Source organism: Hibiscus syriacus, unplaced genomic scaffold, assembly GCF_006381635.1.
Source record: "Hibiscus syriacus cultivar Baekdansim isolate YM2019G1 unplaced genomic scaffold, ASM638163v2 tig00117034_pilon, whole genome shotgun sequence".
Classification (NCBI taxonomy): Eukaryota; Viridiplantae; Streptophyta; class Magnoliopsida; order Malvales; family Malvaceae; genus Hibiscus; species Hibiscus syriacus.
The window spans coordinates 2,569,424-2,587,733 of record NW_024063533.1 but is presented as its reverse complement, the minus strand read 5'-3'; the positions used below and the strand labels follow the sequence as shown (position 1 = coordinate 2,587,733).

General features: G+C 36.9%; 1 protein-coding gene across 2 annotated transcripts; it reads left to right on the top strand.

Annotated features, from left to right (window-relative positions):
* Nucleotides 1–1,297: 1,297 nt before the first annotated feature.
* Nucleotides 1,298–15,476, top strand: LOC120196765 (KH domain-containing protein HEN4-like). 2 transcript variants are annotated; one of them, XM_039198490.1, is made up of 8 exons: nucleotides 1,298–1,363; nucleotides 1,543–2,311; nucleotides 4,791–5,258; nucleotides 5,405–5,650; nucleotides 5,775–5,984; nucleotides 14,178–14,242; nucleotides 14,325–14,424; nucleotides 14,821–15,476. In XM_039198490.1, exons 2-8 carry the CDS (start codon nucleotides 1,664–1,666, stop codon nucleotides 15,214–15,216), a joined length of 2,133 nt encoding a protein of 710 aa, XP_039054421.1. In that variant the 5' UTR covers nucleotides 1,298–1,363; nucleotides 1,543–1,663; the 3' UTR covers nucleotides 15,217–15,476. The 2 variants fall into 2 exon arrangements, with proteins under 2 accessions (XP_039054421.1, XP_039054422.1); XM_039198491.1 differs by lacking the exon at nucleotides 1,298–1,363 and having other exon boundaries at nucleotides 1,486–2,311.
* Nucleotides 15,477–18,310: the final 2,834 nt, after the last annotated feature.

Sequence of the window (18,310 nt, the reverse complement as noted above, 5' to 3'; positions counted from 1 at the left end):
TTGAGGATTTTACAAATAATAATAATAATAATTTATTCAAAATTTTATAAATATGCAACGCGTCACATTTTAAGTATTAACTGATTTTTATCAAGTATTTTAACATCCATTATGGATCATACATTTAAAATGAAACGTCGAAAGCATTCAGTAACTACTTTGGAAAAAAAAGTTTAGACATCTTAATGAAAAAGAGAAAAAACACAATTTGGGTATTTTCTTAACAAAGAATAAACTATATAGATATAGATAGTCCCTTGTATTTTTTTTGTCCGTCTGCTTTTAGTCACTAGTTCAAAAAAAGAGTAGTTTCGACACCTTACGTTCAACTTTAGTCCATCGAACGTTAACTCCCGCTTACCTAGGCTCTCCTCAGTAAGAAACCCTACTACAGCATATTTTCTCCTCTCCGCTCAGATAGGTTCCTTTTCCTTCCTCTGGAAAAGAATGGGAAACTGGCAAGCTACTGATGCAGCGACTCTGGTCAGCAGTGTGATCGATGAGCTTCTGAACCAACGAGTCAGCAGCCAAGTTTTAGCCCTCTCGACTGCCTCGAAATGGATTGAAGAGAGCTCTTTCGTTTGTAATACCAACACTGCCTTGGTATATATAAGAGAGAGCGAAAGAAATGAATTAAGAAAAGTGAGACAAAAATAAAGAAACAAAAGCTCCGGATTCTATGAAAAACTTTATAGGTGAGGCCCAGCTAGGGTTTCTTACAATCATGTGTCTTTAACCATGCAAAACACAAACAACTATTAATACCCACAAATTATATGTATCTAAAAGAGAAGGCCTGAAGCAACCCTTTTATAGATAACAAACAACATCCAAAACAAAAGGAAAGGTAACGGGAGAGGTGAACAAGCATACTAATGCATAGCTTCTTACTATATTTTATATATTCACGTGAGAAAGATCTTCATATATTCATGTGAAGAGGTGAAAGACTATTTGTACAAGATGTAAAATTGCGGCTGACGGAGAAGAGGAGGAGGAGGAGGAGGATGAAAAGACACTGATTTTTTTGAAAAAAGTTTAACCATTAACTCAAACTTCTGTTAATATGTTAACGGAGTTATTGGTCGAAGTATTAAAATCAAATAAGGGATTGAAAGTTTGAAACCATTCTTTTTTTTTTCTGAATCAATGAATAAAATCAAATAGACAACATATAAGGGATCATCCGTATAGTTTATCCTTAAGCAATATAGATATATACCACGTTAAACGTTTTAAAATACAAATATTAGCTTAGACATCCCGTGTCGAAAAGAGCTCTCAAGACGAAGGAAAGAAACAAAAACTCTTTGATTTGATCTCATTCCACTCTCTTTCCCTTAATCCTCGATATTACTCTCAGGTAAGCGGCTTCTCCCTTCTTTTTCAACCCTCACCTTTCCTTGTTTCTTCATTTTTCATTTTTGAATCCCGTTCATTTGAAATAAATTGTCTGCATTTCTTAATTATTTTAAACTCCTGTTTCAAGCGTAGAAACCCTAGCAACTAACGCCTGGAATCTTTAACTTTTATCCTTTTCAGGTATCTTAATTTGAGCTCGTATAGGGTTTAATTTTGTTACTGAGAATATATTAGTTGTTTAGTTCTTTTGGGGGAATTTTCTGAGGCAAATCCCTTAAAGAAGGAATTGTTTTGCCTGGAAATGGATGGGGGGAAGAGGAATTTCTTTAGAAAACTGACGAATACGCCCTTTAAAAGAAAACCGGCCAATAATAATAGGAAACTAAAACTGGGTATTAATTCTGCCCACGAACAGTTTTCCGGAAATTTGAATCCTGGAGACATTGTATTCCGTGTACTTTGTCCTTCGAGAAAAAATGGTGGTGTTATCGGGAAGGGTGGGAATATGGTAAAAGCATTAAGGCAGATGACTCGGGCTAAGATTACGGTTGGTGATTCAGTTCTTGGTTGTGATGAGAGAGTTATTGCTATTTATAGTTCTCCAATGAGGGTGAAAGAACAGAACTCTATTGACGATTCTGGTGGTGAGAATGAGAAAGAGGCGGTGGTACAGGTAGCCATGGAGCCTTGCTGTGCTGCACAGGATGCTTTGTTGAAAGTTCATGATAAGATTGTTGAGGAAGAACTTTTTGGTGGGATGGTGGCCGCTGATGATAATGCAGATACTGTTGTTACTGCACGACTTCTTGTTCCAAATAATATGGTAGGATGTCTTCTAGGGAGAGGGGGTGATGTGATTCAAAGATTGCGAAGTGGCACAGGTGCGACTATCCGTGTTTTTCCGGCTGATCTCCCTGCTTTTGCAATGGCAACTGATGAATTAGTGCAGGTATCTCTAAACTCACATTTTTGTTTATTGTATATGTTTCATTAAGAAATTATCATGCTAAAACGTTGAGTGACTCTTGCATACGTCTTCTTTAATGGCTGAAATGTTGAATTCCCTTTATCTTATAATAACTCTTCACGGTATATTTGAATTTCAATACAAACCAGTTGCTGCTTCAATGTTTTGTGAATACTAATTGAAACTCTAATTTAGAAGTTAAAATTATTACTGCCTATACGTCTTGCTTGTATGCTCTAAAATTGATGTTGAATCGCTAGCTTGGAGTTGAATGAAGTGCAATCTTTGAACAGTTAGGCCTTTAGAATTTACATTTTGGCCCATCTCCAATTTCATGGAGGGAGGATGGCCTATAATGTCTAAATATTCTGAAATGTGACTAAGAACATTAGCGTGAGAATGATGTATGAGAAAGATGTTATGTATCTAGGGATACTGAGTTGTCTGCACTGTCTGTATTTAGCATTGGTTATGTGGCATGTGTTGGGCCATTCATGCCCAAATATAAATATCCTTTATATCTTTATGAGTCAGTTTTATACGGGATAGGGCTTCTCTTTAAAGGAATGACTTATACTTGATTAGCCTTATGCTCTACTAAGTGTGAGGAATGCTGCTGTTTGTTCTTATATAGTCCGTTAATTAGTTGCATTTTTGCTCATAAGACTCATATGCCTGTTTGTTCTTCCAAGCCACGTCTTCCCTCCTATTGGCAGCAAGCTAATAATATCTAGTGGGTGGAGTTACTAAATAAGAGTGGCGTTCACTTATTAGGTTTGGGCTTCAGGCTTGCTGAAGCAAGTCATACAAAATAATAATTCTTAGCTCCCTTTGAAACTAAAGTTAATTTTTTTCCGTCACATTTGTGCCTGAGGTCTTTAGCTAAAGTAAATTTCCGTACTGCTCTATATTCAGTTTGCCTTCAAAAAGATTTCCCTTATACACCACTGTCAGTAAAGTTGAGCATGGACTTCTCAAGCCCAGGAGTTCTATTTGATGTGTTGCTAAAGCAAATTCATATCATTTAAGATTTTATGGTTTGTGAAGGGAGGCTTGAATGGCTAGAATCAGTAATTGCTGATGGCGAGAAATCCTGGCTATCTGTTGAAGATCTTTCTTTGGGTTATAAATTAATTAGACATGGGTTAGGGTAATTTATGTGTGTCTTCAAGTTATGACTTTCTTATTTTATAAGTGGGCTTTGCCATAGATGGCCAGGAACTCAGCACCGATTTCTTTGCTTTGGATCTCTTTCATCATGTACATATCAATGTTAATATGATTGAATTCAATTAGATTATTGATAATTTATAACGATGGATTGACTTAAGTCGTGATAAATGATTTTATACTATATGTACACTATAGGATGCGATGCGATATACTAGTGGAACGTATTAATATTTGCTTCATGTGCCAGACGAGATGGTGATTTGGGGTAGAAGAAATCATGAACATATTTTGCATTGTAATGTGTTAAAGCTTGATTGATTTCTCATTTTAATCTGTCCTTGTGAATATGTATAGTTGGCTGCAGTTTTACTGGTTCGTATAGGCTCTAACCTTGCTTTTCAAGCAGCTAGCCAGATCTCTAGCCATTGCTTGTCTTGAAGATGTATTATGCCATTGTATCTACAGGTTGAATGAATCTGTTTGAGCAATTTATTGTGTTCAGCAAGGAAGAATATTCGGGGGTCAATTTGTTTTTCAAAGATTTAAGATGCCTATAGCAAATTTGTTTTAAAACTACCATGCCTTTTTATCAAGTGGCTGAAGAAGCGAAGGACGAGCCTAGACATGCTTGAGAGGTGGGTGGAGTCATGTTGCTTTTTACTTTGTCATATCGGCATGGGAAGGTACCGAGTGACTGATGGTACAGAAAACAGCAACATTTTAAGGATATTTTTATTTTGTGTCTGTTACTTTACCCTTCTGTCTATGCCTTTTATGTTGATGTGATCAACATATAAATTTTGGAGGCTGGTCTTATATATTATTAAGTTTTGTTTCAGTGGGAAGGCTTGGGATGTAGTTTGTCAGCCTATACGTCTGATTGTCAGATAGTTGTCAGTAGATTGATTTAGTGGGAAGTCAAAGATTTATGTTGGCCACTTTTTCTCCTGTCATGGATTTTTAGTGCTATGATTACTGAAATCCTTGCCCTGTGTTTCAATAAACTTATTTATTTCTCATTTCTTGTGTATTTTCCTAGTTGCTGGGCACAAAGCCTATAGGTAATACTGGACCATTCAGGGTTTGATCTCTAAAAACTGTTGTCAGTTGATTGTTTCTTACAAGTCTGTATTTTTTGCAATTCCCTACAAACTGTAGTTTATGGAATTTACTACCAGTGTCAGGAAAACGAGAGGCATTGGTCTTAACCATTCATGGTTTGATCTCTGAAAAATTGTTGTCAGAAGATAGTTTCTTGCAATTCCCTAATTTTTGGAATTTACTGCAGATATCAGGAAAACGAGATGTCACAAAGAGGGCACTCTATGAAGTTTCCACTCTCTTGTATGAAAACCCACGGAAAGAAAAGCCTCCTTTGAGTTTCCCTGAGTCTCATGCAGGCCAGAATTTCTCTCCCAATGCTCTTCCACTCAGCAATTCTATGTGGTCTCATCGGAATTTTTCTCTCCGCGATAGTCTGCCAATGCCATGGATGGGTCCTCGTCGAGACCAGCTATCTGGAACTGGGCCAGGTAGCTTCAACAGTATTCCTCCGGAATGTGGTGTTGAAGCTTCATCTGAGTTTTCAATGAAAATTGTGTGTTCAGCTGGGAAGATTGGTGGTGTAATCGGCAAGGGTGGCTTTAATGTTAAACAGTTACAGCAGGAAACAGGAGCGGGCATTCATGTCGAGGATGCATCAACTGAGTCGGAAACTGAGTCAGATGAGCGAGTGATCCGTGTCTCTGGAATTGAGGTCTTTTCTATTTTGATTCAAGCTTCATTCCTTTGAGGAAAAAAAGTTGACGGTTTTTTTCTTTTAAATATCAACTCTTCCCTGTTGACTTAAGCTTTGTATATAAAAAAAAAAGAATGCTAATGATAGTCCATATATTTTTCTAGGTTCTTGGGAACACTCGATCACCGACAATAGATGCCATTCTACAGCTTCAGAATAAAACTAGTGAATTATCCGAGAAAGGTTCAATTACTACTAGGTTACTTGTTCCGTCAAGCAAGGTTGGATGCATTCTTGGTCAGGGAGGCCATGTAATCAATGAGATGAGGAGGAGAACCCAGGCAGACATTCGTGTATGTTCGAAGGATGACAAGCCTAAGTGTGCTTGTGAGGATGAAGAGCTAATACAGGTAATCCTGTTGAAAATATACTCGTCAAGGGTGTTTCTGTAATTGTTCTATTCATTTCCTGAAGGCCTAATATTTTCAATATTTCAGCTTTGTTTTATGTAAAGATTCATTTTTTTCCATTCAGATATCTGGCAATTTTGGCATTGTTAAGGATGCTTTGGCTGAGATTGCTTCCAGACTTAGAGTAAGAACATTGCGAGATGCGAATGCTGGAGCCAAAACTGCTTCTGTTGTGTCTGTTCGTGGATTTGGTCCCTCAAGAAACATGCCTGATTGTCAATCACCTCCTGCTGCAATAGGGCCTGGTCACTGTGGTGTATTTGAATCTTCCAGGGTATTCACTTGCTTTAGTTACTTCAATGCTTTATCTTCCTAAAATTCAAACCATAATTTTCATTGACTCCTTTTTTGGTGATCGGATCATATCGAGTGAATTGGTATTCAGATCATTTTTAGGTTTGGTGATTTGGGTTCCAGTAATTTTGGGTCTGGCTGATTTGGGTTTTAGTCGTTTTTTTTTTGATAAGATTAGAAGGCCTCATTAAAAACCTCCTTCTTGATTAATGGATCTTGAGAGCTCCTTAATCATTGGAAGGAGGAAAAGAGCGCCTTATATTTCATTTAAAGAAAATAAGATTACAACCTCGATAAATCTCTTCGAAATAACCCTTACAACATTACGTAAACCCCACCCGAACAGGAATCAAAAGCTAAACTGAAACAGCAAACAACATAAAAATTAGCCTATTCCAGCCTTTGCTAAAGCATCGGCGTCCATATTAGCTGACCTAGCAACCCAATTTATAACCCCTCCCAAAGCTCTAAGATTGTCAACAATATCCCTAACAACGGAAGCATAAACACCTGGGCATGAATTAACATTGTTGATCCAGTCTACTGCAACTCTGCTATCACTCTCAACAACCAGCCTATCTTTGACCCTCCCTTGAGCAGAAGCATATAATGCAATACCCCTCTGAATAGCTTTAAGTTCAATCATAGTCGGAGGTCCCGGACCAGCTGGCTCTTGAAAAGATCCTAGGACTGAACCTGAATGATCCCTCCAAATACCTCCTATACCCGATTTCTTCCAGTCACTACTAACGGCTGCGTCCACATTCAATTTTAAAAAACCCGAAGGGGGAGGTCCCCAAGGGAGTGAGGAAGACTTCATAGAGCTGTAGGGCGAGTAGGAATCTGCTAATGAAGGATCCATAATCAAGGAATCCTTATGAATAGAAACGTCCTTGTGCTTAGCTAGAAACCAAGAAGCCAACCTAACCCGTGATAAGAAAAATAACTCTAATTGATCAAGCTTTCCCCTTTCAAAGACAATAAAATTTCTGGCCTTCCAAATGGTCCAAATGATAGCCCCAGGAATGAAAGCCCAAATAGAAGAATTTGATTTCAACTCATCCCAAGCAGTAAGAAAGGTTTTTGCATCAGCAGGAAGCACATAACTAAATCTCCAAAAATTATAAAACTTGTACCACATAGCCCATGCAACCGAACATGTAAAGAATAAGTGCGTGGAAGTTTCCTCAACCAATTTACAAAGAGGGCATAAATCATCTTCGATACCTTGAACCCCTCTTCTGATCAGTTCGGATTTAACAGCTAGCTTGCCAAGCACAACCTGCCACATTAAAGACTCAACTCTAGGGGTACCAAACCTCTCCAAATAATGTTATTCCAGAAGCAACCATCATCTGATCCAGAAGCACACCTTTTAATACAAGAACTGACTGAAAAACACCATCCCCATTGCCTTTCCAAAGTAAAATATCGCTGGAATCTTTAGACAAAGAATAGGGAGAGATAAAGCTCATCAAATTACACCATTGTTCAACCTCCCAATCATTTAAATTTCTTCTGATTTGGACATCCCAAACCCAGCCAGAAGGAAGGAATTCCCCAAACTCACAAAGTTTACCAGATCTATTAGAAGAAACCGAAAACAATCTAGGAAAGAGAAACTGAAGCGGATAATCTGCAGCCCAATTATCTTGCCAAAAACGAATAAGCTTACCATTTCCAACATAAAAACTACACAAACTTTGAAACTTAGAGCCAAAGGAGTCTTGTTTGTAATGATTGTTAACCACCGATCTCCAAAGCCAAGAAGATTGAGTAGGAACCTTGCTATCAAACAGTAACCTTGAAGAATCAATGTTGTATTTACTACAGATAAAATTCCTCCAAACAGAGTGTCTCTCATTTGCAAATCTCCAACACCATTTCCCTAGCAATGCTCTATTCATACTAGTCAGATTCCGGACTCCCAGACCACCCTCGTTCTTAGGTTTACATACATCATCCCATTTAACCCAGTGAATCTTCTTTGAACCATTTCCCCCTCCCCCTCCCCATAAAAAATTAGACATGATCGAATTTAGAGTCTTAAGGATTGAAACTGGAATCTTGAACATAGACAAGAAATATGTAGGCAATGAGGACAGAATCGATTTGATCAAAACCAGTCTCCCTGCTAAAGAAAGTGTAGCAGCCTTCCAACCCGCTAATTTAGTATGAAAATTCTGCACCACCGGTTCCCAAATAGCCGATGCATTCTTAGTTGCCCCTAATGGGAGACTGAGGTAATTAGAGGGGAAGCTCCCCACCGAACAACCAATAGAGGCTGCCCAGGTCTGAACCTCCTCTTGGGATATATTAATCCCAAACAAACTGCTTTTCTTTAGATTAAGTTGCAGCCCTGACATAACCTCAAAAACTCTGAGTACCCTCTTCACATTCATTATCTGTGTTTTCGAAGCTCCACAGAAGATAATTAAATCATCAGCAAATTGTAAATGTGTGAGCTTGAAAGACCCTTCCTCCTTACCAACTGTCAAACCAGAAAATAGTCCTTCAGAAACAGCCCGCAGTATTAATAAATTCAACAACTCCCCTACTAGATTGAATAACAAAGGTGAAAGTGAACACCCCTGTCTTAGTCCCTTGGCCATCGGAAATTCCTCGGTTGGAGACCCATTGACTAACACTGAAATGGAGGCAGTAGAGACACATTTCCTGATCCAACTAATCCAAGTCGAACCAAATCCCATCTTTTCCATCACCTTGAATAAGATAGGCCAATCAACCGTGTCATAAGCATTTTTGAAATCTACTTTAAAAACACAACCCTTTAGCCCTTTCTTCCTCCAATAATCAATGCCCTCGTTAGCAATGAGGGAGCAATCCAAAATTTACCGACCGGGTATAAAAGCAAATTGTGATTGGCTGATGATCTCTCCCATACAGCTTCTAATCCTCCTTGACAGACACTTGGAAAGAATCTTGTATACACCTCCTACTAGACTAATAGGTCTATAATCATCTAAACTTCCAATGTTAGAACCCTTAGGAATAAGGGTAATAAAGGTATGGTTAATACCATGTTCCCAATTTTTCCCCCTGTGGAATCTGTGAAAAAATTGCATGATGTTACCTTTAAGTTCAGACCAAAACCTTTTAAAAAATCCCAAGTTCAATCCGTCGGGCCCCGGAGCCTTATTACTATCGCAAGACTTTAAAGTCTCCCAAACCTCCTCCTCTGAAAATTCCTTCTCTAAAAAAATGTTTTGAGCCATGGAAATTCTAGGAAACGTCAACCCAATGTCTTCCACATCCAAAGTAGACCGATTATTGAAAATATTAAAAAAGTGCTCTTTAACAGTGGCCTTAATTACTGCTGGATCATGAGTAATATTCCCCTCAATTAACAAGGCATTCAACGCATTCCGTTTTCTTCTAACTGAAGCGCAAGTATGGAAGAATCTAGTGTTTCGGTCCCCATCGTTAATCCACTTCTTTCTGGAATTTTGATGCCAAATTTGTTCCTCAATTCTCAGGAATCTCCACAACTCTGATCTACAATTACGTAACTCCTCGATTTTCCCTTGAACCGAACTGTCCTGCAACATCTGAACGTCCTCCTCTAACTTGTGAATTCTCCTTTCCAAATCTGAGATAGAGGCTCCCAGAAATTGATTTTTCTGCCCTGTCCAATTCTTAATGGCAACCTTAGACTTCTTCAAAACACTTAGGATTCCAGCTTTTCTCCCATCCTTCTTGCAATCTGCTATAGTGTGACAGACCATTTCCTCAAAACCTTCTTCCTCCATCAAATAATTATATAGTCTGAAAGGTTTTTTCCCCCAATCAACTCCGCCATCTTGTAAAAGAATAGCATTATGGTCTGAAATAGACTTAGGAATAAGTGACTGAATTACCTCGGGAAAACCATCCAAGAATTTTCCGTCCACCAAAAACCTGTCCAACCTAACAAAAGTCGGATCATCTTGGTTATTGCACCAAGTGAACCTTCCCCCATTCAAAGGCAGATTAATTAAACCTGTTGACTGAATAAACTGAGTGAAGATCCTCATTGAAAGTATGTTCTGAGCTCTGCCCACCTTCTCATCCTCACACAAGTAGACATTAAGGTCCCCTCCAACACAAACCGGCAGCTCCTGTCCAGTAATGAACACGCTCAGTTCTTCAAAAAAACTTTCTTTTTCTCCATCCACTGAGGGTCCATAAACATTAATGAGAATACTTCTGAACTGATTAAACCTGAACTTCCCTATAACCGCAATGAATCTTCTGTTAATGCTGTGGTTTTCCATTTCAAACACATTTTCATCCCAACAAAATAATAACCCCCCTGAAGAACCAGTAGCTGGAGATTCAATAACCCACTGAAAAATATTCAATCCCTTCTCAAAAAAGACCTATGGATGTTCTCTGTTTTAGTTTCTTGTAACCAAAGAAAAGAAGGATGATAGTTGGAGACTAATCTTTGAACTGCTCTTTGTTTCTCTCTTTTTCCCAAACCCCTGACATTCCATGAGATTATAGGTAGTTTATCCTTCATAAAAACTGATGAATAATCTAGTTTCCCCAAGATGGCAACTTAGTTTGCCTCCTTCAAACCTTTCTCTAGCTCAATGATTTTATCCAAGAAAGCTTCCTTCCCCTGTGTAAAAGAAACCCCCAGAATCTGACTAACTTGCCATGTAGCTACTGCTTCATCCAAGTTTTCCGAGAAACCTGAAGACGATGCTGTATAAATATTGACATGTTCCAAAGCTTCTCTAACCAGAATTCTTTTTGCCCTTCTCTTAGTAGGGTCAGAATTGTAGATAGGCAAATGTTTTCCCTTAACACCACCTTCGGACTCTTCAACCAAACTCCTGGCCCCAGCTTTATCCACTAAATTTGGAACCTCACTGCCCCCTAAATTAGGCTCTGATGTTGTAGTAATCTGGAGAACCGTCGTATAATCCTGTTCATTAGCCTTCTTTAGGCCTATCACATCCTCTGTAGCATTATTTTCTTTTTGATCATTCCCGTACCAGTAATTCCTCTCCTTACATCTTCTGTAGACTCTTCTAAAGCTAGCCATTTCCCTCCTCTGAAGAGGCTCACTTTTTGTAGAAAGGGAACTTCTACGCACCACCCTCGTTCTGCCCCTTGATAAGCTCTTTGATAATTCTGAACTAGGAGCTGTCAGCTTAGAGTTAGTGTTATTAACCTCCAGATCCGCACTGCCGGGCGAACCTGGAATAGAGCTGAACCCCTTATATTATTTTCTGACACAGCTTGCTTCTGCAATTCCCCTGTTCTGGACCAACTTACCAAATTTATTAATTGTATACGCTGGCCCAGAAGGAATTATGTTTGAAGCCTCCAAACCACCCAGTTCAAAGTTCTCAGATTGGGCTTCTGGCCCATCAGCCGAACTTTTTGAAAATCTGATACCCAGACCTGCAAAGTCACCTCTGATATTCCCAAGGTTCTGACCATCTGACACTCCTTCATTAATATTTTTCCCATGTTTAGTAAGTCTTGGAAGATGTTGTTTTTTCCCATCAGTACCTTCTGAACCAAAGGCCATGCCCTTTTCAATCCACAAGTCAACCTTTTGTCTGAGCGTCTCAGCTGATTTGACTGAGCTTTCCTCATAATCTGACTTCCCTCTATAATCGCCTTCCTCAGACCCTGTCTCACTAAACTGTTTCCCAAATGTTCCGGTCGTCGGAGAAAATTTAAAAAAAGGATTTGAATCTTCACTAGCTGATCCAACTTTAATGGAGACTCTATACGATCTGCCATAGGAGCCGAGAGTAATAATATCGGGAACATCAAAAGGACTAGCAACTCTCATAAGAATTCTAGCAGACGTGAGATCATCCCTATTCTTTGTGGACTCATGAATTTCTACGTTATTCCCCCATCTCCCAGCAACTTGTACCAAAAAAGATTCATCCCAGCATAACAGAGGCACCCCAGATAACTCGAGCTGGCAGAAAGCCATTGGCACTCCTTCTTCATTCAGTAAAGGGGCCAATCTGTCAAACCAGAAGCCTATAACACCTCTCTTCTTTGTCCATGCCTCCGACATCTCCTCTTGAGATTTGAAGATGATAGCACAGGAGTTACGGGCATAACCCCAACCAGCAATCTGAACTTCATAACCGTTACTGAGGAAAAACTCATAAACTGACTTAAAATCAAGAGAGAGCTTAATAATCCCCGTTAAAGATCTTCTGACCCAACTCCGACCCTCAGTTGGGATATACATTTCCAATACATTCTTCTTGGTTTTCTCCCTATGGCTCCCTTCAGAAAATTTCTCCCTATACTCCAATGCATTCACCCTCGTAACCTCAGTAAGTAAAGCATCTCTGTACGTTCTATCATCTCTAACACTCCTACTGGATAAATCTACCTCTTTCAACTTAGGAGGTCCTGCTGTGGACAAATCTGGAACCAACTTACCTGGACTCTTGTTTGCCACAATCCTTGGACGAGCATCATTGTATTTAGCAACTCCAACAGAAATCCTTCTCCCATCTATCAGTGAACCATTCAACATCTCGATTGCCCTCTTCAAACTAGATTCCCTCTCAAACTGAACAAAAGCGAAAGTGGAAAATCTGTATTTTGGATTTTTGGTTTCTTTCGGGATGAAAACTCTCTCCACAGTCCCATGGGACGAAAAGATATCCCTAAGCTCCCGCCGAGAAACTCTCCTACTAAGATTATCGACAAAAGCCTTCCAGACCTCGTCGGAAACTATTTTCCCTTTTAACTTTTCTCTCTCTACTTTTCTCTCTCCCATATCTTGTCTCTCAGATCCGATTGGTTTCCAGGCCACTTAGAGAAGAGCGTGATTGGTTTTAGTCGTTTTAGGTTTGGATAATTTTTTAATTCCAAGTTACTTATGTCTGGGTCATGCATTTTTAGAATCAATTTAGGTTGTGTTGAGGTGTAGTTACTTCTGATGATAAATTAATTATTTTGGTCATTGTTAATCAAATTTAAATTTAAGTTTGAGAAAACAATAAAATTTATGCTAAAAATCTAAGTTTCAGGTTTAAGTTGATACTGGTTCTGGTCGTTTTAGGTCATAAGTTATTACGAGCCAAGTCATTTTGAGTTTAGTTTGTTGACTGCATAAAATCAATGGGGTCATTCAGTCAAGATAGCTTTTCCCGAATTTAGCTTTCATTGTCATAACAAGTCTGGTTCTATCTAACAGCTTATAATATTAACTTCTAACCAAACCAAGATAAAGTTTTTTGTGTACTGCATCCGTATGAATTCTGTGATTGTATTTGTCAATATCATATATAGGCAGCATTTTATTTTCTTTATATTTGGAACAATAACTTATTTCTATTGATACAAAAGAACATTGAATTTAATCTTAAAGGAGTTCAACATATAATTCTTTATATACTAAGGATACATTTCAAAGTTAAATGTTTCACTCCTAAATTTAAAAATGTTTACCATTACTTGGTGAATATGGAGCGGGGATTTAAATAGTGGCTACAATCTGATGGTATGTCCATAATATCGCAGTTTAGGTTCTCTCCGTTGTCAAAATTCATGGTCGTTATTTGTCACAATTGATTTTGGTAACGTTCATTACATCCTTAACTGTGATAAATGTGACCAAAAACATGTCTGCGACATCAATTTGAATCCTTTATATGGTTATAGCTTTTCTTTGAAGTCTACTGTTTTCTGCTATTCCTTGGACGATGTACCTATATTGAAAGTTAAATTATACTTCCAAACATGTGAAAACTAAAAAAAGAAAAGAAAAGAAACCCTGGCATATCACTGTACTTTTAATAACTTCGAATTTATGCTACAAATTTTACTCGATAGATAAATAGAATTCAATCTTTCAAGTAATCCATGTGCTAAAAAATTCTAATGAAGATCTGTCCTGGTCTTATTTTGCTGCTTATTGTTAGTTTGCAAGAAATATTAGTAATCATCAATAATATTCCATTAAACACACCTATAAAACCCATGAAAGGGTATGACCACAATAAACCTATAAAACCCAAGCTTGTGAAAGACATTATTTCCTGTTTCAGTACTTTGTTGAGAAAGTGGTTGTCAAGAGGATAGTTTTCTCCTTGATGCACGTCTTTGAGCTTTGGATTTGCAAGATGTCTTATGATTTGGTTAAATAGCTAAAAGTATTCTTTATGCTATTCTGAAGGGTGGTGGTGGACATGAGTATGACTATGAACCTCAGAATTATTTTGTTCCTCCAGCTGCTGCTAGGTACTGGTGTTATCGGAACTTTCTTGGTGTAATTTTCATGTTTAACTTAATGGATTTGGTTTGTTGGATTCTGTTTTTGCAGATACCCAAATAAGAACAATGCTCCTGAGGCTAAAGTTCCTGAAAACATTTCAAGTTCTGTACTAGGCGTCAGAGGAAGTACTATTTTCACTAGTAGTGAGGTAATTGATCCTTAAATTGGTAGACAAGAACTTGGAACCTCGTATAGTTTGGAGATCTCACTTGAAAAAAATGAGCTAGTTCAGATCTATCAAAGTTTCTGGCCTTACTTTTTCATTGATGGTGTTTGTCTTTCAGTAGGAAAGGTGGCACAATCTTGTTTCGAAATGGTATTTCTTTAACTGTTTAATGAAAGGAATGCACTGAAATCCTAGATTTCTTCTTATGGAAAGTGTAACATCCCACACATTATTTATCCACATTTGGTGTTACATGGTTATTAAAAGAAAAATATTGTATGAATTAGTATTTTTATATAGGAGTACGTCTTTTTAGGTCAAGCGCAATGTTAAAGAAAGGTATAAGATTTGCTAACTTGTTTCTGTTTGCAAGTGTAGGTGTCCAGATCAATGCTAAAGCTTGATGATTCTCAAAATGGTGGCCTTGAAGAGTTCCGTGGATCTTATGAGTGTAAAACTGCCGCTCAAAACATTTTCCCCTCGTTCATGGTTTCTTTTGGACAAAGCATGAATGCACAACAGGGTTTGTATCCTAATCCGAATGTTCACCAAAGTTCTTATCAGAAAATGAATGCTCAATATGGCCCCTACCAAAATGCGAGTACTCAACAGACCTTCCAAAACAGGCAAGCTCATCAAAGTCCATATTATAATTCGACTGTGCAGCAAAGCCCCTATCCACTTAATTCTCGGCGAGGGCCATATGCCAACTTCAACGCTAGACCAAGTGCTTACCAGTACTACAGTGCACAGCATGGCTCCAACCCGTATTAAATTCAGTAGGCACATTTTTGTACTATATTTTTACTTGAGTTTTAGAGATTACATAGGCTGTCACTTTACTAGATCCTTTTGATTTGATTTAAATATTAAGTGAAGGACAGTTATATTATATCGGTGAAGTGTAACATTAGGCCCTTTCTCGCCTTGTTTGGACTTGTGTGTAGAAAAATTGAATTATGATTGTTTGACATCTGAAATGGTAAACCAATGCTGTTGGTCTCTCATAATGGATCATATTTTGGGCTGTTGTCTATTTGGTTATGTAATTCTTCTGTTAATTTTTTGATTATATGTTCGTTTGACAGCATTAGTTGAGTGGTGCACATAGGTGTTGAAGCTGAAACTACAAATTTCTCTCATGGACGAGTAGTGAGCTAGAGCTATGGCTAAACCTTTGCAAAGGAGAGCCTCGCTTCCTTGTTGAAGGAGCCGGTTTATCATCGTTCCTCTGCCTGGACTCAGGTTGGTGTTACTAAGCTACATTATACCTTATATTCGGATTAATAATCAAATCAAGTAATTTATAATGTTCAAGTACAAATTCCTAAGGTTGGTAGGTGTTTTTCAGTTTTCACACTATCACAAGCTTTCTCTACCTAATTTTCCATGAGCGAAATCTTCTTATTTTGTAATTTTGCAGAAAAGATGAAACTGCTGCGTAACCTATTTTTAATTGTTTGCTTCATATGTACTTCATGTCATTTCTTGTGTTACAAGAAAAGTTGAAAGTTAAGATATAATTCCAGCCGTTGAGTTTAACAATATAATTATGCTCATGCACATAAATACTTCTATCATATTGATCGAGAATACTATCATTATAAGTATGTATTTAATGTCTCAACTATCATTACATCACATTTAATTTTACATAAAATTCAATGTTAAATATAAACTATAATATTTGTAACTGTTGTGTTCCATTAATGGTTGTATCCAATTGAACTGCATTTGGTGTTGGACTCATTTTTGATGTTAATGGAATCTGATTGTTTTGTGTATAGTAGTTACATCTCTTTTCAATTCATGACATATCATAGATAGTGACACTTGATATCCTACCTTGGTTTGATCCGTAGACTTAGCAATTGTATTGTCAAATATGCAAAAGCTAAGCAAACAGTAAAAGAATCCCATGGAGAATGTGGAGACGTGATAAAGCATAATATTATGGTATGGCATTTGGACAAAACACGGTTTGACCTTAAATTTGGTTGCATTCTTCCATTTGGTACTGGGGAAGTACAATGGCTATTGTATTTGATTGCAACACAAAAATGGATAAGGCTGCTATCATCCTTGTAAATTGTCTTCCGTCTCATCCTCACCCAGGCAAGTGCTTCTCCCACTTAAAGCAACTTGTATGAACAACTTGTGGTTGATTTATCGTCACTAAATTTTCTCGTCTTTTCATCCCCGTTCTCAGGTAAACCCCTAGACGCATTTTCTTCTTTACTAACTTTTCATTTTATTTCAAATATGACAGTTTCGTACATGTATTTATAAAGACTAGCCAAAGAAATATAAACCTTGTGGTGACAAGTTTAGGTACCCAAATTTCATTTCTTAAAATCATGATTAATGTTTAGCTTAGGTTTTAATTTGGTATCTCATCGTTAAAGAATTAACAAAACCGTTAAATGTAGTATTTTTTGTATTTTTTTTCAATAATGATGTGGTATTACCTTATGTGATACATCAACATCACTATTAGTTTTTTAATGGCGGGTAACAAAATGAAACCTAAGCCAAACATTATATATGATTTTAAAACAAAATAAGGTTTAGGTATCAAAATGGAACAAAAATAATAGTTTAGACATTAAACTTGTAGTTTACCCAAAAATCTACATATAAAGTTGAAAGAGTAATAATTCTCGTAACACTTTTTTCGGTGCATTTGGGAATCGAAATACACATGCGTATCAATAACGGTCTTACTTCAGCGTCAAGTCATAGCAGATACCGATGTGCAGCAAAGTGTTGTCTATTTCTCATTCCAACAGTTCCACCCTTTTCTCTTTCTTTTTATTTAATTCAAAAAAATTAAATACCATACACCTGTATTGTACAAATATGATGATAAAATTAAATTATAGTATAATTATAAAAATAATTATTTAAATATTAACGATATCTTTTCTCCTACAATAAGTGATAAGATTGTGACGAGTATTATTATGATGATTTTATGAATAAAATAAAATAAATAAATTACTGGCTTGAAATTTTTATCTCACATTGATGATGTAATATTATCTTATGGTGGCATATCAATTTTACCTGTTAAATTTTAGTTGATGAGATACTAAAATAAAATTTAAGTTAAACGTTAAATATGATTTTGAAAGAAAAAAAATAAAGTTTAAATACTTAAATAATAATTTAAACACTGAATGTATAGTTTATCCAAAGGCGCTTGACAGGTGTCAAGTGAAGACCTCATCTGGGGATTCCTTAAGTTGTAGATTTTTGTGGAAAATCTATCTTCAAATCAAATCACAAACACCATATATGATATATGACTTTGGGTGATGACTGATGCGGGAAAGTAATTTTGAGTGAAGTAAAATGAAATTTTAGGCTAAACAATATGTTGGTCACTCAACTATTATTAAAATTTCATTTTGGTCACCAACTCTCTTGAACTGTTTGATCCATAATATTATGTTTTTATTCTAAAATGGTTGTCCGAAGGTAGTGATATGATATGATATGATATGATATGATAATACTTTTAATTTTCAAAATTGATACGTCTTGTCAAATTGATCCTAATTCAAAAATAATCCAATAAATCAAACCTTAAATATTTATAAACCATCTCTGTTTAACACTTATTATAATTCTAAACAATTTAATAGATTTAACCCTCCATACAAATTTCAGCAGATACCATCATCTTATTATTGAAAATTAAGGAAAGTATGAATATATTCGAGGGGATCAAACTTTTGAGCTAGGAAAAGGATCATTTAACTACCGCGACAAGATGAATAACAATTAAGATAAATTACACTAGCAACCACTTAATTATAGGAGGACTTTAATCTCTTAAATTGATCCTAATTCAAAAATAATTTAA

Excerpts from the sequence above, each read along its gene's own strand:
- LOC120196765 (XM_039198490.1), top strand. The coding sequence starts at position 1,664 with ATGGATGGGGGGAAGAGGAATTTCTTTAGAAAACTGACGAATACGCCC. Across the intron at positions 5,651-5,774 it reads AGGATGAAGAGCTAATACAG|ATATCTGGCAATTTTGGCAT; the intron begins GTAATCCTGTTG and ends TTTTCCATTCAG. Across the intron at positions 14,425-14,820 it reads CTATTTTCACTAGTAGTGAG|GTGTCCAGATCAATGCTAAA; the intron begins GTAATTGATCCT and ends TTGCAAGTGTAG.